We start from the raw sequence: 22,449 nt of genomic DNA on the forward strand, positions 1-22,449 counted from the left end.
GAAACCGGAGTACCCGGAGAAAACCCACGCAGGCCCCGGGGAGAACATGCAAACTCCGCACAGGGAGGCCGGAGCTGGAATTGAACCTGCACTCTGAGGTCGACGCGCTAACCAATGGAACACCAGGCTGCCCTTGAAGTCAAATTTTAAAATTTTAATTAGCTTTAAGGACATTCAGAGTGCGATATAAATTCTATGTTAATATAATGATTACATTTTTTTGTTCATTTAAATTTATTTAAATGACTTATGTTACTCGCGATTCTTTATTTTAATGCAAAAACATTATAGAAATACTATTTTATCGTGATCAACTGCTCGAATGTAATTAATTTTCATTTTACTGTATTTGTAATATATAACTTGTCATTTTGAAAAAACCCCAAAACTATTCCACACTGGCTAACATATTTTTTTTAAATCAGAGATGTAGTTAAAGTTCTCCAAAATTACCCCCGCCCATTCAGGATCAGCCCTTGTTTTTTGTCTAGCAGGTTTTCATAATAATATTGTAACAATAATGTAATATGTTTAGTAATGTGAATGACTTAAAGCTAGGTTCAGCAACAGGTGTAATTTTTGGGGGGGGGGGGGGGGGGGGTTCAGCTATGAATGACCACGAATAGTACAATCCATATTCCGTAAGCTTTTGTATGTCAACCTTCAAAACCAAAATCTAAAAAATCTGATGTGCTAATAATAAATAAATAAATAAATGACCAAGAAAGACATTTTTACAAAATCTGCGTCAAAAATATTTTAAGGGACACATGAAGGCATCTCCGATTCCAATTTGCTGTTTACCAGTGCGATTTTTCTTCTCATTTGGTATAATGATGCAAAATAGCAGATCTGAAAGTTGCTGGAATACAATAAGTGACATTGTTGTTTGTGTGTGTGTGGGTGGGTGACAACGTGGGCGAGTTTGGTATTTAAAAAAAAAAGGCTCTCTTGAGGATGAAATGAAAAATTAAAACAATTTCTGGAATTTGGTGTGTTGTTGTTTGTACCAAGAGGGCAATATGGCGGTGGCCTCGGACGGCCTTGTGGAGTGGCGTGAGGCCATCTTTGGCACGGAAGTCGATGTGGGCGCCTCCCTCCACCAACACCTGGATGGGCTCACCGCCGCCCGGCTCACACTGAACCGCCAGCGACAGCGGCGTCTCTGCAAACACGCACGCACGCAATGCACACACATCAACACCAACATGTGAAAACCCACACAGGAGAACACAAATACAAAAACACACAAGCAAACACAAACTCCCATAAATCAAAAACCAACACAAATACACACCCAAAAAATGCACATTGTCACACACAAATGCACAAATGCGCGCAGGCACATGCACACACACACACAAAACAAGTGTTAGTGTAAACTGCGTGCGAGTGTGTGTTTCTGTCTGACTGTCGTGGGTGTGCGTGAGTGGCTGTGGACGGGACGCGATTTCAGCGTGTTGCCACCCGCTCGCTCGGTGACATACCGACTGTGAAGCGAGCCTCCACACACCAGCGCAGACAGCAGCGAGCAGCAGGCGCCAAGAACAAAGTGTGGACGCGCAGTCCGAGGAGGGGCTTGCTCACATTCCAACCTCGACAAAGTGGATCGCTATTCATTTGAACGCTGTTGCATTCGCTCAGTCGGCGCGTCTCATATGACATGGCGTTCTAATGTAGTAAGAATTAAGAAGTCGTCGTTATAAGTTACGCAATCAAGTTAAGTACCGCTTAGCTATAAAATGACATTTTCAAAGCTGAGTTTTTCTTTTTTCAATAACTCGCTGGATTTTTTTCAGTGTGTAAAAAAAAAAGCCTCTTGATTGCAATTCAATTGCAGATATGAAGAGCTGATGTCAATCTAAACCACAGTTGTCAAATTCAAGGCCCGGGGGCCAGATGTGGCCCCCACACCATTTTAAATGGCCCGCGAAAGAAAACCAAAGATGACAACTTCCATGACGCTTGCTAAAATGTGTACCAAAATGTCAAATTCTCATATGTAATAAATAAGAGACATACAGTCAATCATCGGTTTTCAAACCTCTCTGTTCTTGACCAAATCGGTTTTCAACCAAAAAAATTCGAGTTTTTTATGCCTTGGATTACAACCGAAAATCGGTTCTCGACCAAACTGAGGGCACTTGAATGCGCCACTTGACTCCTCTTGCCTTCCTTACACGAGGAAGTGACGCTTTCTTGGTAGACGAGCAAGTGACGCTTCCTCGTGTAGCGTTCCATTGTGAGCAGATGTGTTCAATAAAGATTTTTTTTTTTTTTTTAAAGAGCGTGGTTTTGGTTTTCAAACAAATCGGTTTTCGAACAGCCTTCTGGAACGGATTATGGTCGAAAACCGAGGTATGACTGTATTGTCAGCATTTTCTTGTGACCAAACCCCTCATTACACTAACTTAACAATTGTTCAGTGAAGCGTTTTTCCTGACTCCTTTATATGTTTTCACATCTCATAATGGCCCTCCAAGGAAAACAGTAATTATAATGTGGCCCGCAACAAAAATGAGTTTGACACCCCTGCTCCAAACAGTGATCTATTTTTATTCCCCAAACGTCCATCGAGCACATTAAAACACACCTATGGTGTCGGGGTTTTTTTGGGGGGGGAATTTGGGACGGGGGGGGGGGGGGGTGTCAAGCTTACCTCCTGTGTCGGAATCCTGGTAGTTGGGATCGAGGCCTTTGTCCAAGAATTTACTCATCTTGTCCACACCATTGGTTTGAATGTAATCCATGAATTTCTTCAGACTGGCCTGCATGTGGAGAGACACACAACGGTAAGCTTACAGTGGCGCCCCCTAACACTGAGGGGTTACAGTGTTTCCGAGTTGTCGAGGTTGCTCACCTTGGTGTGCAGTTTGGCCAGTTGCTTCTCATCCAAGTTGGTTTGCTTGTACACTCGCGTCTTGTATCGGAACTAAAAGTCAAGTAAGGAAGGCTTCTTACACATTTTTTGTCCTTTAGGTCAAAACACACACGAATGATGAGAGTGCATGCAAGGCGGCGCATGATATGTTGTGCCGAGTATGTACGCGTACCTCCAAATAGGGCACCCCTTTCTCAAAGGACTGCGGGTACTCCTTGAGCAGCCGCTCCTCCTCCAGGAATTTGGCGTCGTGGCCGTCGGTGGCGGGCTGGAAGAGGCCGTAGTTGAGAACGTCTCGCAGGGACTCTGTGAGCGAGCACAGCACCTGCTGCTTGGCCTTCCACACGGTGGCGTCCGGGTTGAAGCGCAAACATTTCTGGGGGAGAGGATACATTTGAAGCAGGATTTCAAAACAACACTCAAGATAAAATATCCTTTGTTGACATTTCTTTTTGTAGACATTTTCTTGATTATACATTTTATATTTATTGATCAAACGGACAAAAACCTTGAAAAATATTTTGACCGAAAAAGCTTTCGGTTGGCTTGATTTTAATCTCTAATACTTATTTTCTACATAATTTTTTAATTGACACATTTTCAAATTTAGATATCTAAATAAAGTATTTTTTAAAAACATTTTCACGAAAACCTCTGACAGTGGCATTTAAAAAATATTTTTTATTTACTTTTTTAATGTAAAAAAAAAAGAAAAATGAAAAAAAATTGCTGGCCTTGGTCTTTTGCTTTTCTTATTTTTATCATATTAGAAAAAACATTTTCTAACTTCTGCAAACTTTTGCAAATATTTTACACCAACTCCCCAAATATATTACACATATATAAGCCTTTACATGGAAAGGAAAAGATATCATCCATGATTGCTGCTACCACATTCAGATAATCACATTTCCAAGACAAGCAGTGCAGTTTCCATCCAGGAGGGGGAGCCAGCAGCAGCACAAAATAGGTCAGAACAAATGAAGAAGGTGCATAGAAATCGAATGGCTGTTCAGTGCGCCGCACACACACACATACACACAGAAAGAGGCACCGTCAGCAAAGTGAAGAAGTCACAACACAAAAAAGCGTGAAGGACAATTGTCACGGCGACGCTGCACTGTCATTTCTTGACTCTACACAAGATAGTTCACTGTCTCACTCACACACAGACACACACACGCACGCACACACTGTGATTTGTGTATGCATTACATTCATTCAACCTCGGTTTTATTCACCGACTCGCACAGCCAGCACGGTTACCAGGGCAACCGGTTCATTAGCCGAGCAAGCTGCTTGTTGCCATAGAGACTTCCCGTAGAGATGGGGTACTTTCTGTGTGTGTGTGTGTGTCTAAAGGGAAGTGGGGTTTTGAATAGAGGACAAAAGATTCAGTGAGAAAATGGTGATGATTAGTTGAGCTCAGTTTCAGGCACACAACTAACACACAAACACATCTACAAATTGTGCTCCTCAGTTGACATCTCGGGGAAATAAAAACGCTGACAATAGTGATTCTTAAGCCGTAAGAAGACGTTTCGGCCGGCCTATCGAGTGGCAGCTCGTCCAGGAATTAGATGGCTCCACCAGTTAGGCCAATTAAGGCCCATCACAAGCACGCCGGGCGAAGTTTCTCGTCGTCGTCCTCCTCCGCCTCCTCATCAAGGACGCCTGATCGCAGACAGGTTATGTAAGCATTCGTTCGAAAAAGAATTCCCCCGCACTGATCTGCTCTTTGTGTTGATGACTTTAGAAACAGACAGGTCGTAAATAAAATACAAAAGCAAGAATAATGTACATGATATGCTGCGGGCAGCTATGCCTTGGTGAAGAAAAAAAGATAATGACATCAAAATCCGTATTTGCCTGCTGCTTTTCAGTGTTGAAGTACATGAGGGGGTCACATCGTTTCAGAAATCGCCAAGTTAGCCACATGACAGCTAGCCAATAAAGAACTAAAACAAGACAATGCTGCTTATTGTCCCATAAATCTGGATTGATTTTGCTGCTTCGTAGCGACATCAAGGGTAGTGAAATGACAAAATAGAGCAAGGCAGTGCATGATATGCTGCTTTCTGGATCGAGAAAGACAAAAAAAAAAAAAGATATCGTCATAAAAAACATTATTAGCTTTTGTGCTTGTTGAACTCTGAAAGAAAATAGATGACGTCGTCCCAAAAATCTCGAGTTATGTTATTACGTGTTTGTCGGTAGCTACATGGTGGGCAGTCAAAAACGAAGTAGAGCGAGACAGTTCATGATATGCTGCTTTCTGGACTCAGAAAAAACAGAAATGATGAGATTGACACAAAAATCCAGAACTGGTTTTGTTGGTTTTCTGTTCATAGCTACGCGACAGGCTGCCAATAGAGGACAAAAGCAAGACGGTGCTTGATATGCCGCTCTCTATACTCACAAAGATGAGAGAAAGAGCAAAGAAATCCGGATTTATTTTGTAGCTTTCCTGTTTGTAGCTACATGATGGCCCGCTTAAGAAGAACAAAAAAGGCAGCGCATGATATGCTGCTTGTCGTTATGTCTCGCCGAACTCACAAAGAAGAAAAACTGCTTTTCTTGCTTTCTTTTCAAAAATGACTCCTCCGATTCCACCATTTTGGTTGCCCCAAAAAAACAGTGTTCTTCTTCATAGTTGGAGAAGCTTTTGATTCAGCGCAGCGCCCCCTAGTTTACAGTCACGCCACGACATATCCCATCTCTCCTACTGACCATGATTTCGTAGACGTGCGCCACTACTTGAAATGATACTGAAAAAATAAATGGTGGGAAGAATAGAAATAGAAATAGATCATCATAAATTGGACGCATGGAAGGAATGATTCTGAAGACGAAAGCCTGACTTGCATGGCGACAACTACCGTTTTTTTGGTTTTTGTGTGTGCGTGCGTGCTTTCGGGTATTTTTTTCCCCACGCAGAGGTCATTAAAGCCTTGCTGTCCCCTGAAACACTTGGGCTGCACAGGGAGGGTGAGACGTTGGGAGAGAATAAGTTGGACATGGGCAGATGAAGACGATGAATAGCGAGGACAGACGTGGTGGGCGGACGAGAGCGAAAAAGTGCGATTGCACTTGAAGACTGGATTATTTTATTTATTTATTCATTTATTTTGGGGGTAGGCTGCATGAATACATAACTCGCTTGTGTTGGGCTTCGTGCCGCATATGTACGCCAAGACTTGAATCTAACACCAGATCCTGTAAGTGTGATCGAGAAGCTGAAAATAGTTTTTCATTTGTAACAAGACGGTGTATGATATGTTACTTCCAGAACTCAGGCAGAAGAGGGGGGGGGGGGGATACAACAAAGAGAGGATAGCTGTAGTAAACCAGAATCGCTATGCTGCTTGTCGCTTCTCAATTTACACAAAATAAAGGACATGCTGCAATTTGAACTCTGGAAAAGGAACACAAGGTCCCAAAGTTTGTATAAATCTATGGATATATTTCATAAAAAGCAGGGTTTATTTTGTGGCGATTTTCTTTTTTTTATGTTATAGCTTTCGGATTTTCAGCCACGGGACTGGTTGCTAAAATAGAACTAAAGCAAGACAGTGTATGATATGCTACTTGCTGCAGTGACTCACTAAAAAAGGAAGACTGTCACATAAAAAGGACTTATTTAAGTCAGTAGCTTCATGACGGCTTGCCAATACAGAACTAAAGCGAGGGATGACGGCAGTGCATGATATATGACGATTTATAGAGGGGGGGGGGGGTTTGGGGGGGGGGGTTGTAGTTAGCTACATGACAGCCCGCTAGAAAGAACCAAAGCAAAACTGTACATGATATGCTGCAATAATAGTAAGTCTTGCTGAGGCAAAATGGACATTTTTATTCTTATTTCTCTTCCCCTAACATTTGTAGGACAGGGTCTGTCAAACTCATTTTTGTTGCAGGGCACGTTGTAGTTACGGTTTGCCTCGGAGGGCCGTTATGAATTCAGGGAAACCATATAAATGTTTAATCACCTCCACATATTACATACACAGCGCACAACAAATTGATGAATAACTAGTTTTAAAATCAGAAATCAAGATGAATGACTATTATTGTGGATTACATGTGACAATTTGAAATTTTGTTTCAGACTTTAGCAAGCATCATGGAACTTGACATGCTTGAGTTGCTTTCGCGGGCCACATAAAATGATGTGGCGGGCCAGATCTGGCCCACGGGCCTTGACTTTGACACCAGTGTTGTAGGAAGTCCTCCCAAGAAGAATGACATTCTCCACTCCCTGAAGGTGTCCCAATATTTTGCAGACCTTGCTGGATCAAAGCGATGACTCCCCAGTCACATTATGACGCAAATTACTGAGCTACCGGAGTTTATTGAGGGTGAATTAGCTGACACGCGAAACGAGTCTGACCCATGACCCAAGGAACCTCTGAAGGGTCAAGGTGAGACGGAGGGAAAATATTCCCTCAAGAGGACTAGAAATATACTTCCGAGGTGTTTTATTTTTTATTTTTTTTATGAAGTCTTGTTCCACAGTCTATATTATGGAGAAGTGGCTTTTTATTGTTTGTAGCAGACCAGCAGTGTGGGGTACACAGGATGAAAGCTCACTTGCAAAAGACAAATCCGTGATAAAAAAAAAAAATCAAATGAAAATAAGGTTGTTTCGAATCAGGCATGAAGCTTGGCTAAGAGGAAGCTAGGTTAGTTTAAACTAAGTGGGAGCAAGGATAGGTCAAAGCTAAGCTAGTGCAACGCTTTGGTAGGTGGTCGGTGGTAGCTGAGCTATGTGGTAGCTAGGGCAGAAGCTAGGCTGCGACGAATCTTGGGAGGTAGAAACTCGGTAAATCAAGGCAACTAAGAGGTGGTAGCGCAGCAAAGAGGAAACTTGGATTGGTAGACAATGATTATGTGGATGCTAGGCTAGGAGGAAGCTAGGCCAAGAGCAGGGGTGCCCAAACTTTTATGACCGATGATCTATTTTTCGATCAACCAACCTCCCGCGATCGATCCGTTGCACACGCACTTAACACACGCATGCCATGATGAGCAACAGGCTGACGCAGGAACATGCGACGCACTTTTGCAGCCTGTTAACTATCGTAGCTCACGCGTACCGTTTTGAAATGCTTCTCTCGGCCCTTCAGATTCCCATTCTTTGCCCGTTCCCTTGTTTTTTTTTCCCTCTTTACCCCTCGCAATCGACTTGGGACCAGTCCATGAGCTACCGTCGATCACGATCAATATTATGGGCACCCCTGGCCTAGAGGAACCTAAAATTGTGGAAGCTTGGATTAGGTCCAAGTTAAATTAGATGAAACCAAGGCAGGGGAAGTTTAGTCAGCAAGGAGCAACACTAGGTGGTGCATGCCACATTCGACTAAAGATAGAATGTGATTAGATAGCTTGGATGGATTGGATGCTAAAATGGGTACAAATTAGGTTAGGAAGAAGCCTTTCCTGACTGATTGATATTATTAGCATTGTTGACAATATATTTTCAAGCTTTAATTGACTCAAAATGAGGTCAAGTTGAAGAGAAACGATCACTTTTATGATGCCTTTTACAACTGCCGCGTGGATTTACGCCGCCATCCTTTTCCATGTGCGCCTTCTCTAATCATGCCAGCTAGCGTCTGCCAACCTCACTTCACCTCTGTCCGTCTCCATTTTGCCACCACCGCCACCTCCTTTTATTGCAGCTGTAACTCTCTTTCCATTCCCAAATGGCCATCTTTTTTTGTCTTCCAGTTATCCATCCTTCCCATTTGTCCGAATAAAACAAGTGCGCCTGTGTGAATTATTCATGTTGGAATTTATTTAGAAATGGAGAAAAACGTGGAGGATCAATAATACATCACACACGTCAGCGAGCGAGAGAGAGGAAAAGCAGCTATTTGCCACTGAGACTGTGTTAAGATAGACTTTGAGCTTTGGGTGTTATTGGTTTTGTCTGTTTGCGTTCACACTCTCACACGTACAAATCTGCCCCCCAAAAACTCATTCAATCCCCATGACGTATACATACGTCTTCAAAACCTGCTATGGCTGCCTACCCATGACGTAGTTATACGTCATTTCCTCTTTTTTTTTTTTTTTGCGCCATAGTGTGTAGAAGGGTCTTACGCAGCCTCGATCAGGCTTGTTTGCATTGTAAATAATTTAAAATCTGTCCAGCAGGTGGCAGCGTGTGTTTAGTGATTATGCTGCAGAACAAGTCAAAGTAGAAGGGGAATCAGGCATGGGCGGAGTTGTGGAGTAACGCAGGAGTTGGGTAGAGTAGCTTGTAGCTAGTTGAGAAGGCATTTGAACCAGTAGTGATTGAGAAATCAAAACAATTAACCCGACTCTTAAAAAGTTCTTGGTTATAGCAAGGTCAAACAGGCTAAACACAAAAATCCTTAATTTCACACAATTTTTATCGGACTGACGTCACACTTAGCGGACACATGGTCAGTAGCCACCTGCTGACTGCCATTTCAATTTTGGCAGGGATCTAAGTTTCTATTCAGAAGCTAACTGAGATCTGAGTTTGTTAGCGGCAGGGTCGAAAATGTACTTGCGACAAAACACAAGCAGTCATACGTTAATTAAAGGCAGTGGCAAAGTATTTCTAAATCTCGCTAAGTATTATGGCAGTAGGCTCTTGTATGCTGACACAATAACTCAAAAAGTTTTTACGAGCATGGCCTGACCCTTGTCACCTGCCACAATCAATTCCCTCTTTACACGACCACATGCCACTTTCACAGTGATGGAACACAACAGTTCATTGATCCATCTCATTTGAAGACAAACCCCCTTTCAAAAAGGCTTTTCCTGGTGGTATCGCACCATTTAGGACCTCTTGTCGCTTTCTACTTCCTCTCTGCAAACGCTTTACCCACATGGAGGGCTTTTAAACTCCTCTCGGTGACAACCGCTGTGATGGCGTTTCAGTGATTTTTTTTTTTTGAGGTCTCCTTCAACGTCTGGCTCTTGAGCTCGAGCACGGTATACTGATAGGGATGGAAGCTAGTTAGCATGCTAACTAGGCGACTGTTATCAGAGTTTCCCAGAACTGGGGTGCTTACACACACACTTAATACAACAGTTAGGCTAGGTGGTAGCTATATTGGGCAGAAGACAAGCCAGGTGGGAGCTAATAGGTGGTAGTCTTGAGAGGTAGAAACTTGGTTTGGTAGAAGATTGATGACCCGGAAGCGAAGTTAAATGGAGGATGAGCTAGGCGGAAGCCAGATTTAGCTGCAAGCAAGGATAGGTGGTAGCTAGATGAGACGGAAGCTAGGTTTTATAGAAGCTAAAATAGGTTGAAACACAGCAATATGGAAACTTGGGAAATTATTAATTAACCAGTTCAAGAACTTGGTTAGGCTAGCTCGGCTTCAATAGGAGAAAGATTAGGTTGAAGATAGAATAGCTTGACTAAGATGAACATTGACTAGTTATACGCTTATGGGAATTAAAATTCTCTGTCAAACATGCTTAACGTTGGCCAAAAGGTTGTGTTGTTGCCATAGTTACACAAAAGGGAGGTTGGCGGTTGCCAAAAAGCAACGTGGCGGCCGCGTTGGCGTTTTTTTATATTCAAGCTCCTCAGTGTCCACTCACCGTTTGTTTGATGTCCGGGATGCCGATGCGGAACACCATCATGGCGATGTGGGCGTCCTCGGGGGGCGGCGGACCAGTGCCGGACGTGCGCTCCTTCTGCCTCCGCTGCTGTTGATTGGCCGGCTGCTGGTGCGGGGGATTAGCTGAGTAAGGATTGGACGCGTGACCCAGGTTTCCAGCTCGTCCGGCGCCTTTCCCCAACTGCCTCGGCCCCTCGCCCCTGCCGCCCCCTCGCCGGACCTCCACCACATCTTCGTCCTCCAGCTCGCCGTTCTCCTCCTCACCGTCCTCATCGCGCTCATCTTCCTCCACTTCCTCTTCCTCCTCTTCTTCTTCTTCCTCTTCCTCCTCTTCTTCTGCCCCCGGGTATGGGTGTCTGCTGTTTCCCAGCATCCTCTGGTGCTCCTCGTCGCTGGACAGCAGGCTGAAGGGCATCGTCATGGCGACAGAGGACCAGGCCCCAAAGGCAACGCCATCATTCGTGGGGTGATGCTGAATGGGAAGAACAAAGTTACAAGGAAGTATGTGAAAGAGCGAATAACAAAACATTGACAAAAAAACTGATGCAACCCACTTTGGTCGAGTTAAAAAGGGCGGCTAACAGAATAAAGATAAAAATGAATCTGATTTACTGCCAGTAGTGTGGGGCAAACTGACACCGGTTGTTAAAGGGATTGAACGCAGCTTTAGTCACATCCCATCAATTTAGAATAAGGCTGTAACGTAACCTAATGTGGAAAACGTGAAGCGCTGTAAATACTTTCTGAACGCACCACATCGCATTGATTGGCTGACGTAGAACGAACGGTCAGTAAAACTACAGCGCAGCAAAAATAAAATTGTCCAACTGACAACCAGTTTGGCATTGGTTGCTCTAAATCCACATCCATTTCCCAACAGGAACAAACAAAACAATCAAAAGATCAAAGTAGCCATGCTAATCTGTATTTGATAATCTGCCCGTCATCCATTCCCCCCCCCCCCCCCCCCTACCAACCCTCCTTGGAGACCCGTTTCCACTGCGGGGTCGAATCGTTGAGTCATCTCAACGGCATTTTAAAAAGCATATTAACCCCACTAAACCTTCAGTGAGAGTGCCAGGAAGGGACCATCATAAGCTACGCTAATTTTTAAACACATAAAAAGGTAGCCTCTATGCCAAAGACAGCCAGATTTCATGAATATGTAAGAGATTAGTCGAAGAAGAGGGTTTCAGATCAAATGAAGCATTTCAGCTTGGTAGAAGCTAGGCTAGGTGGAAGCTAAACTTCAAGAATCGTGAGTTTCGGTGGAAGATGGGATTGGTGGAAGCTACGTTTGGTAGTCGCTGGGTTGTCAGGTGTGGTGATGTCATTACCTTCCTCTGTTCTGATTGGGCGGTTCAGAAACTCAGTCGCTGAGTCAGTACTGACTAGTTGATTAGTGACTAGTAGCAGGAGCTAAAATATTTGTGTCAATCTAGCCAGTGTTTGTCTTTGCTAAAAAAATTAAAATCCGGTTACAATTCTACTTGTGTAAAAATATAGTCACGTAAGTAGGCTTTTTGTTTATGAAGTTATTTTTATATTGTTGCTGCTCCTTGTGCAGTCTCTTGCTAAACTGTCATCAATCAGTCAACCAATCCGCTGGCTCAGTGATGTCATCAAAACGCAAAGACAAAAGTGACATTCATCCTCTTTTTAGTCACACAAACGCCAGCATGCTTCACTCTGCCCTTCTAGTCTATCTAGGACACTTGTATAGATAGATAGACCTTCTCCTTGTCTCGGTCCCCAGGACATTTGACTGGGAAACTTCCAAAGAGCATATCGGCCCACTTTCCCACCGTGAAAAAGTGGAGCGGCCAATTTGCCTGCCTGCTTGTTTGACACGATCTCACACAAAGTGACACGTACAAAATGTCAGAAAACAAGGCCAGTTTGTGTGATTTGTTATGCGGCTCACTCACACTCATGCGTACACGTGTGACATCCAGAACATACTAAAGGGGTCACCTAGGACATCACGTAATCGTCCGCAGGGAACGAGAGGTCACACACTCTTCGACCCATGCTGTGATGTAATACTCCCGCTAGGGCACAGGTGTCAAACTCAAGGAAAAATATTCGCACTTTTGCTACACACCTGATTCAAATGTTCATTTTTTTCCTTTTACCTTTCTATTTTGGGTTATCTATTTTTGTATTTTTTTCCTCCCTACCTTTTCTATATTTGGAGCATTTATATTTGGAGCGTCTGTATTTTGCACACATCGGCATTTTTTTCTTTTTTCGTAATTATCTAATTTTCTTTTTTTAATATATTTTTGAATTATCTATACATCTTTTTAATATTCGCGTATTTTATCTTTTTTTTTTTTGGTGTCATATCTTGATAAATGCTTTTGACTGTCATTTAGCTTCGACAAGTGTGCCGAATATTTTGACTTGTAGCAACACGCGCTCATGCTGTTCACCGCAATAACTCTGCTCACTATCATGGCGAAAAGAAATTTGCAATCTTGAGCGTCACCCCTCTTTATGTCCCAGAAGCACCTCTCAGCAGACCCTGACTCATCAGAACCATCCCAACAATAAATCCACAAGACGTCAGCGCCTCTGATGCGCTCGCGTCATCGCATCCCATCGGAGTCGGCTCGAGTCCCCCCACACCAAAACCAGAGAGTCTTGCAGCAAAGATATGAGCGGGCGTCTCAAAGTACACAAAGACACCACGGAGGACTTTTTCAATTCAAGGAAGTCACACACGGAAGCTGACAGCCGCAGCGCGTTGCTATTAATGGACATGCCAGGACACTTGCTGCAAAACTTCTTCCCACATGACAGCGGACAGGACTTTACAACAAAAGGTTAGCTGTCAATTAACCCAAGGTGGGAGTGGGGCAAGGACCCCGTCACATCAAGACAATTTATTAGAAGAAGACAGGCATCTATTTGAACACCTAAATATGACTAGAGCTGTTTCTGAGCAAAAAAAAAGAATTTGGGACGATATTAGTGTTTCCCAACACAAATCAGAGAAATGTCACAACACATCGCCAAACCAAAACGTCACAAAATGTATTTTACCCCGAAATAAAGACGGTCTTGCCTTAATAGACTCTCAGCCTGTTTAACTGACCACAAAAGCTCTTCTATTGTATGAATGGCAACTGCAACCGCACCTTTTCTCATCTGCAAATAGTTGATGAGCATTTAGTTGTTCTATCTGTAACTATTTTCAGTAGACAGGCAGGCAGACAGAAAAAGAAACTGCCCACCACCGCCAGTATGACTGATCGAAGAGAAATTGGGCAGACATGCTGATCACAACAGAATGCACAAAAAAAGTCGCAAGAAGCCATGCCCAACATTTACCAGAAAGTCGAAAATTTGGGGCGAATTCAATAATTTGTGTCCCGTGGAAATTTGACGGATCAGCATTAAAAAAAAATTTTTTTTTGCAAAGCAGTTTTGTGAATCAAGCACTTCATTTGAGAAGGAACTTTCAAATTTTGTGGAGCATCCTTTTCTTGGTGGGTTCATCCAAGGGGTGTGAAGCTAAGAAAAGATGTCAAAATAACAAATGTTGTTTTTTTAAATATATTGAAGAGCTTTTATTTCTTGAATTCAACTGTATTTTCTTGCTGAATTGATATGAAAACAATTTTGACCACATTTTTTGTGGACCTCAAAAGTCAGAGACTTTTTTTTGTCAATTCCCTCAGTGAATTCCAGCCCCCTAACACATTTGACCGATCACCATGAAATTGGGTGTCTATCACAACAGGACGCATGAAAAAGTTTCTAGGAGCCATGCCCGGACTTGAACAGGAAGTTGAGCATTTTGGAACAACTCCTTGGAAAGTTGAGATAAAAAAAAAGAAATAAACCCCAGACACCACCTTCGATGAATGACACAAAATGAGCCCATTAGACCCCTAAGGATAACGAATCAAACAAGCTACCGACTAATGTCGACTAACTTTTGCTTGAACTCTACCCCACGCTGCGACGACCGCCCTCCAACCGCTGTGTGAAAGTGTTCCTATCCCCCGGAGAAGCGATGACGGCACTCCGGTCCGCTGAGAGCTGTGATCCCTCGCAAATAGCCTCGTAATTAATTAGCTCTGCTCACGTCTCTGCGGGACCGAAGCGCGCTTTGTCGCTCGTATGGGAACTCAACTCAGCGAGACTTGCCGCCTGGACCCACTGGTGGCCTGCGGGGGATGGGGCTCGCTGCGAGCCAAACTCATCCATAAGTCAACGACGACGGGTATAGCCGTTGGGCCATCAGGCTGCCAGAACATATGAAGCGCTGTGAAATATTAACACTGCACGCTAACTAAAAGGAGGGCAAAGAGGTGGGTTGTTGCATTTTTTTTTTTTTTTTGCCATTAGAAGAGTCCAGTTTGAACTCCTGCGAGAAACTTAGCAGGACAACTCTATTTTAATCTCATCAAACCATAAAATACCCCTTTCACACAGCCGCCGGCTGGCTTTGAAGGTAACGTACAATGACTTTGCTGGTCTGCGTGAAAGGTATTGATACGGAAAGGGGGGCGGGTTTGCCAGCTTCCGAGGTGCAAGAGAAGCATCGGTTGTGACATCTGAAATCGTCGTCGGGCAGCGATAAATGTTTTCAACACGAGGCAGCAGAAGTGACATGGCAGTCCTTCCTTTCTGCTCTCCCCTTTCACACAGCCGTCATTCCATCTCTGATATTACCCAAGATGACATTTAATTTGCAGGACTGACCTTAACGCTCATTAGGCTTCTGATACTAACGCAGAGAATATCCGGGTTTCATACACGGGAGAAGTACCGCTGTAACGGGGCAGTTTGAAAGGGGCTGAATTGTGAGGAAGAACACTTGAACATCAAATAAAAAAATCTGAGGTCAGTGAACTTGTCTTCTCTTGATATTGATTTCCGATCGATAGCAAAGCAGAACACAAACGCTCCAACCGGGTCGGCGGCCGAGTTAGCAAAAGTACTCAGGCTCTGTGCTCCAGTACAAGTACAAATACTTGTGGAAAGAAATATTCTGTTAACAATAGAAGCTCATCAATGACGATGCGTCAGTGTCACGCTGCTAAATTGTACATTTACGACTCAAGTCCAACACGCGGCGCCGGAATTGACACACCGGGAATCAACTACGTGTATTCAGTACAGTATATCAACGCAGCAAGAAGGCCAAACACTTCCTGCTGCTTTGTCATCAGAAAGTTCCAAATAAATAAATAAATAAATAAACACCCACAGGTGCCCACCGACTGCTGGCACAAGAAGACAAACGCGTGATAAGCGCACTGGAGGACGCGGAGGAGGAGGAGGAAGAAGAGGCAAAAATAATTCCTCTCCACTTAGGATCCGTGAATGCCGAGTAGAGACGATCGATTCCTCCCAATAGGCGCATTTTGCATACAATATAACCCTTCAAACAGGAGTTAAACACATGATTTTTTTCCCCCAAAAGGAAAAAAAGGACCGTTGAAAAAAATGTGCTACAGGGTCATTTCAGTCAGAGCCTGTCAAGTGCATACATGCTTGAAAATAATCATTTTTGTCTGAGATGTTGTAGCTATAAATGACAACAGATGGTAAAATTCTCATTGCGCAAATTTTTAGGTCACACTTATAAACAAATGTGATGATATGAAAATATCTCCAAAACCCGGTTTGCTCGGAAAAAAAAAATGTATATACTGTATATATATATTTAAATCAGTGCCAAAACCGAGTTTTGTCACACAAAGCCAACTCTGATTGAAATTTGCTCTTGACCAGTGGAATTGCTGAAAACGTAAAAAATAAAATCAAATACAATATGCCGACAACTATGGAGCACTGAATAATGGAGAGATAATGTTAGACTGCTTTCACCATTTCAGTTTCCCTGACTTTTGTGTGTGTGCGTGCGTGTATGTGTGTGTGAGGGGGGGGGGGGGGGACACTTTGGCCTCAGTGTGAGTCACCGGTGCCCTAATATACAATAACTTGAGCACAGCATCATGCTATTAGCTAGCCTGCTACGCCCACATCCTAAAATGCTTCTTTTGCTAGTTCTGATGTGAAAAAGGCTGAAGGTATAGGAGGAGTAGTGATTGCGTGAAAGGGGAGCGCGGAAAGCAAAAAACCCTGTTGTTCCGCCTCCGATATTATCATGGAAGCCATCAAATTCACCCATAGCGGTGCCATTCGCAAAGAGTGCCAAGCCAGGAAAAACATGAAGATACGACTTTCATATGAAATCGATTGTGATTTTGAAATAGAGGTGAAAAAGGACTCCAACCATAAAAAAAGCAGGGAGAGGGGGTGAATGCGTGAAAGGGTATCACAGAAAACAGGGACGGAGCGGGTAATTTTCGATCATCTACACTCTTGCATTTCAGACACAAAAAAATAATAATAATTGAGATGTTTGCTTTTGCATTTTAAACTCTTCTTCCCTTCCCTGTCAAATTTGCAGGTCGACACCCCCATTTTACACCAATACCTTTTACGCAGAGCGACAACACAACATGGGCTTTCCAGCTGGTTTGTTGATGTATTCAAAGCCATGGGGGGAAAAAAATGAAATAATCCATAGAGATTTTCTTTGATCCTTGCCAGTTTTCTGCAGCGGTTGACACACATACGGCAAACGTACGCACACGCATGCACGCACACACACACACACACACACACACACAGCAGCAAAGATGAAGCACTGCAGTGAGTGCGAGAAACTCCTCCCGTCATGGCAGCTAATTCCTCCATTCTCAGCGTTACGATGGAGGAATGAGCGTGCGTGTTTTCCACTGGATTTGAATGCAGCATGAAAAACTGCAAACAAACCCATGACACGCGCACACACACACACACAGACATGCACGCGCACACGTTCCCAACCCGGCCCGTCCATTGCAGCTAAATATAGAAACGCCAATTTGATGATGCTGCGGTGATGGTAAAAAATAAATAAATAAATAAGCCCCACAGCCCCTCTAACCCCCAGCAACCCCCTCCTCGTAGCCTTATAGAGAAATTAGCCCCAATAAAATGAGTGTGAATTCATCGTGGCAAGTGTGAATTTCCCATCTTATGAGGTGATATCAGAGGCGGGACAGTGTTGGTTGTGTGAAAGGGGATAGAGGAGCTTCATATATAAAGTGTCACACCCATCACTCACTTCTCAAACTCTGCGGTGTTGAAAGCAGTTGTCAAATTTGCCGACTTTCAAGGGAATATCAGAGGCATAATAGAAGTGTGAAAGGGGATAACTCGGACCAAGGTATAAAATTCAACCACTGGGGGTGATCACTGCCTGGAACCAAGGTATGGACAAGTAAATCCTCTCCTGCCCTCTTGCATTGAAAGATGTTCTTATCAAATTTGCAGGCTTCCGAGGCATAACAGAGCGAAAATTAACACCCGTGACTTACTTATCACTGTCCAATGATCTGTGTCAGTGGTACCGACATGGAATGTTTGGTTAAAGTTGGCATGTAAATAACCTGAGCTATCCGGTAGTATGAGAGGTAGAAAGAGAATCGTGTGAAAGGGGATAGCAAAAAACCACTGTGCAAAGAATTTGAATTGACTTTGCTGCAAGACTATGCCTTTTCACGCAGCCCCCATTCTGCCTCTGATATTACCTCCGAACCAAGTAAAAGTGCAGTTCAGTCGCCATTTTGTTGCGGAATATGTTCCTTTCGCACAGAACAGCGGCCCAGGAAACTTTGATGTGAAACTGATGTGGTATTGAAATGGAAGTGAATGGGGCAAGGGGTGTAAATTTAACACCCTAAATTCCCTGCACACCCTCATCCCAGCATTGCAGAATCTCCTTGACACACGGCCATCATTTGGCCTCTGATAAAAACTCGAAAACCAGTTGATTCGCAGGTTCAATACTTTGACACTCTTAAACCAGCATTCCGTATTGGTAGCCTTTCACACAGACCAATGACAAAGGAAAAAAACAGCTTTGACAGACTGTATGTAAGGGGCTCCTGTGTGAATCTTGACAGGCACCATTCGTCCACCAGACTGAAACCATCCCCAAAAACCCCCGCTCGGCATCCGACTGATGACAAACGTCGAGGCCACGTGGACAGCGTTAAATGAGTAGAATGAATTAGCCTGAGCGGCGGCAGCGAAGTAGGACAGAGCGCTTGGGAGGCTTCCTGTCCCAGATTGGTCGTTAACCGACGGCGAGAAAGTGGGAGAGAGGGTGAGTGAAGGCACTGGCTAAATCTGGAGTTATGAAGCACAACCCCCATAAGCAACAGAGCAAATATTGGAAAGAAAGCCAAGACGCGCTTGGACAAATAAAAGCGGGCGAAGCTGAGAGGAGCGCATGAAAGCTCCTTGACGAGCTGTCGATAAAACCATCCCTGCTCTTCTTCTTCTTCCCACGCTCTGATGCTATCGCGTTCCTCACCAAATAATCCAATTAATGCTAATTAATCATCTTTTATCTCCAGCCAGGATGCTGTCAAATGTCCCATGTAGTATCAGACTGAGTGCAGATGGCAGCTGTGTTAAAGGGGATAACCGCTTACGTTCACCCGGTTACTTTATTGCACCTTTGATACTAGCCTTATTTCGTAGCAGTAAATTTCACACGGGACAACAGGCCCAGAAAATTCTGGGAAAAAAAAGCCAATTGATGTGATGCTGAAATTGATGGTGAACTTGATCTTGAAAATAATGGCCAAATTTCTCCAGCTTCCGATCTGGGAGGGGCCCTGTGTGAAAGGGGGTAGAAGAACACAACAGGGTGGTAATTACTGCTTGTCTCACCTGTTAAACTTCACATCCATCCCACTAAGCCGCAGGGGTGGAAAAATTAAAGGCCCAAAACTCACGTCACAGATTCCCCCTTACACACAGCCACTGTTCCACTTTTAGATGGCGATTAGATGGCAAATTTGTTGATTACATTTCCTGATTGCTGATGTCAAAGGGGGTCGCCGAAGACAGGGAACTGGGACTGACAAATTCAGCATCAGACACATGTCTGGTTTTTGCACAATCCTTTTACACACAGCTGTTGCTCCGCCGCTTTTAGGTCTCCGAGCCTGCAGGACCTTTCACACAGACAGGAATCCACTAAAAAGGCAACTTTGTGAAATCCTGACTCGGTGTGAAAGGGAATTCACATAACAGCTACAACGGCTGTGTAGAAAACGGCTGGTGAAAAGTTAAAAATATCACATTTCGGACTAAATGTTTTCTTGTCGTCTGTCACTGGTTTGCTCTCGTCTTCCCAAAGAGTTGTGAATGAATGCTAACGAATGCGTCGTCACTCGCTCAATCTGCAAGACATACGGTCAAGTCTCACGCAACCGATCGTGCTGTCATCTCGCTCTCGCCCGCCGATGACATCACCAGCGAATCTGAACTTTGACTGGCGCTCAAAACCGAGGGACTGACTCATCTCAGTCAGCGGTGGAACAATAGCGAGCGACGGTTGTGACAAAAGCTCTTGAACGTCATTCGGGACAATACAGCCAGGGCGGAGGAGGTTTTTAGACCTAGAAAAAGGTTCAAAATGTTGCCGTTCTATCCATCCATTTTCTCTACTGCTAGTCTTGTCTGCAAGTAAGTACAACTGTGCCACTGGAATCTGAATTACAAAATGAAATTTTATGACCATCAAAATATTCAACTTGGGACTTTTCAGCTTAAAAAATAATTTCAACACTCAGTCATCAAAAGGTCACTTGCATTTCACTCGGAGTAGCCAGGCCAAAACATTTAGAAATACCCCCCCACCCCCAGACTTTTTACTCCCGAAAATTGCACTTTGTTTTGTTATTGTCACAGCAGCATTTTTTTTAATCAGGTAGCTTCTTGTGTCACTAAATGCATTGATGCAGATGACGAAAACGCCTTTAATTTTTTTCCATAGCACAACACGTTTGAGATATTTTCTTTTAATTTTAAATTTTCGTGCAGATATTTGTGGCTATGACGTTTTAGAAAAAACGGAATCTCCGATTAAAAAAAAAAAGTTGACCAATTTTGTCAGTAATACCCAAACATTAAAAGCAAAAGAAAAAATACTCAGACAGCAAGAAAATAGCAAAAATTGCAAATAACTGATCAGCAATCAAACTTAAAATACATATTTTTTAACCCACGAAATTCTTGACTAAGTGGGGATGTACTGCCAATTGTCTTAATTTTCTAAGAAACATGGTGGTTGGCTCCAAAAGAAAAAATAAAGTAAGATATGTGAATCCGCTGGTACCAAGCAGCGAACATGTGCAGAATAGTTTTTTGCACATAACTAGTGTGCCTTGCCTTCACTGTAGTTTTTTGGCGCACATTTTAGTGCTACAAACACAAAAACTGCACACCATGGGGGAAAAATTGTAATTAAAAAATACACGGCACAAAATTACACGGGTTCGATGCAGTTTTTAGCAGGGATTTTTTATGCACCGATTGGCCTAAACTAAGAAAAAGTATTTTGCATTCATCCTGAGTCTCACAAAATTTGCTGACATCTCTTGAGATTTTGTGCACAAGTAATTGATTGTCCTTGATTGTTTCACTCATTTTTTTTTCATATTTTGGTGGTCCCACTCTGCTGTTGAAAACCGAAAGCCCCACAAAAAGCACAAGAACGTATCCTTATCGACAAAAGGGCTAACACATTCTCACTCATCCGAAATCCAACGACGTTTTCCAAAGACTTGCGAGATTTACACACCCTTTCTTAATCTTCTATGGATGTGGCTTTCCACTGTAGTTTTTAATGCTCCCCCTCCCACCCAAAACTGTGTTCAAATTCAACACACAGCGACTCATGCCACAAAAGTGGCAAACAACCACACTGTTTCCACACTGCTTAATGTGATTTTATGCAGCGGTTGGCCTTTTTTCACACACACACACACACACACCCTTACATACATCCATACTGTACGTGGGTGGGACTTCGAAGACGTGACATGAAGCAGCAGCTGCTCCATTTACACACTCACACAACTACGTTAGCATTTGGCAGCGATGCAGCATCTGGGCAACCTTGCTCCAGGGCATCCTGGGAGCTCACAACATGCACATGTAGTAATAACACTAATCATAAGATTGAAGAGGTTCTTACAGTCTTGTCGAGCTCCCCTTGATGATGGTGAATGTGAAAAAGGAGAAGTCCGGAGGAGGCGACGAGGCGAGATGCTGCTGTTGGGGAGGAGAGAGAGCAGTGTGAGAAAAGGAAAAAAAAAAAGGAAGATTGAGAAGCAGCACCGTGGTAACCAAGATGCCTCTCTCGCTCTCTCTTCTCGTCTTCAACGGGATGGAGGAGCGCTTATCCTGTCCACCTCCCGGAGTGACACTCACTCGCTCCCCATTCCTCCCCTACCGCGCTCGCCCCTTACCCGCCCCCCCATTCCCCGCCCCTCCTCTTCTGCAGCGCCATCCTGGGTATACCCCGCTTTTCTCTCATCCTCTCCTCCCCTTGCTTTGATGTTTGGACAGAGCGAAAAAGAGAGATAAGGCAATGAAAGGGAGATGTGGAGCAGATTAGCGGCATGACTCAACGTGAGCGATTGGCTCACAATGGGGGGGGGGGGCATTGCTGCAGTTGCTTCTTATGAAACACGGAAAGGTCAGCAGGAAAAACAGGAAGTCCGCTGTGAAAACTCTCGTTCTATGCTAATTTCCTGGAGTTCTTAGGGGGCGACATGATCAAATGCAGAGGTCATCAACCTTTTGGAAATGGGAGAGCTGCTACCAAATGTGAAGGGCTACCAGTTTCTTACACATTTCTGTAAGTAACATTGCACGTGATGAAAAAATGTCAACAGCAAAGTCGACCCTGACTACTTACACGGGATAGAGGCACTGGCTCGTTTGGGCTGTGGCCTCCCTCTCCGAAGTTTCATTTTTAGTTCCAATGATTTACTATTACAAGGGCCCAATGTGCTGTCGGTGTTCACGGTGTTGGTGAGATTGCATCAGGGATCATCTTTGAGCTCCTTCCTCGATGCATGAGTG

At 43.8% G+C, this 22,449-nt stretch overlaps 1 protein-coding gene and 1 long non-coding RNA gene across 2 annotated transcripts in view; one reads left to right on the forward strand and one right to left on the reverse strand.

Annotated features, from left to right (window-relative positions):
* Window positions 1-21,760, reverse strand: part of shank1 (SH3 and multiple ankyrin repeat domains 1) — a 48,773-nt gene extending 27,013 nt beyond the window's left edge. The window contains exons 1-6 of the mRNA XM_086134131.1: window positions 21,557-21,760; window positions 10,472-10,963; window positions 3,054-3,257; window positions 2,861-2,932; window positions 2,660-2,768; window positions 1,011-1,165 (exon numbers count right to left, since the gene is read on the reverse strand). Coding sequence (XP_085990257.1) covers window positions 1,011-1,165; window positions 2,660-2,768; window positions 2,861-2,932; window positions 3,054-3,257; window positions 10,472-10,912 — 981 coding nt within the window. The 5' untranslated portion in view covers window positions 10,913-10,963; window positions 21,557-21,760. The remainder of the gene's footprint in view (window positions 1-1,010; window positions 1,166-2,659; window positions 2,769-2,860; window positions 2,933-3,053; window positions 3,258-10,471; window positions 10,964-21,556) is intronic.
* Window positions 4,359-13,527, forward strand: LOC147193113 (uncharacterized). The gene is made up of 3 exons (XR_015103291.1): window positions 4,359-4,574; window positions 10,862-10,992; window positions 13,000-13,527. It is a non-coding gene; the product is annotated as an uncharacterized LOC147193113 (long non-coding RNA).
* Window positions 21,761-22,449: the final 689 nt, after the last annotated feature.

This window comes from Hippocampus guttulatus, chromosome 16 (genome assembly GCF_054856545.1).
Source record: "Hippocampus guttulatus isolate MCC_2025c chromosome 16, RoL_Hgut_1.0, whole genome shotgun sequence".
In the NCBI taxonomy this organism is placed as follows: Eukaryota; Metazoa; Chordata; class Actinopteri; order Syngnathiformes; family Syngnathidae; genus Hippocampus; species Hippocampus guttulatus.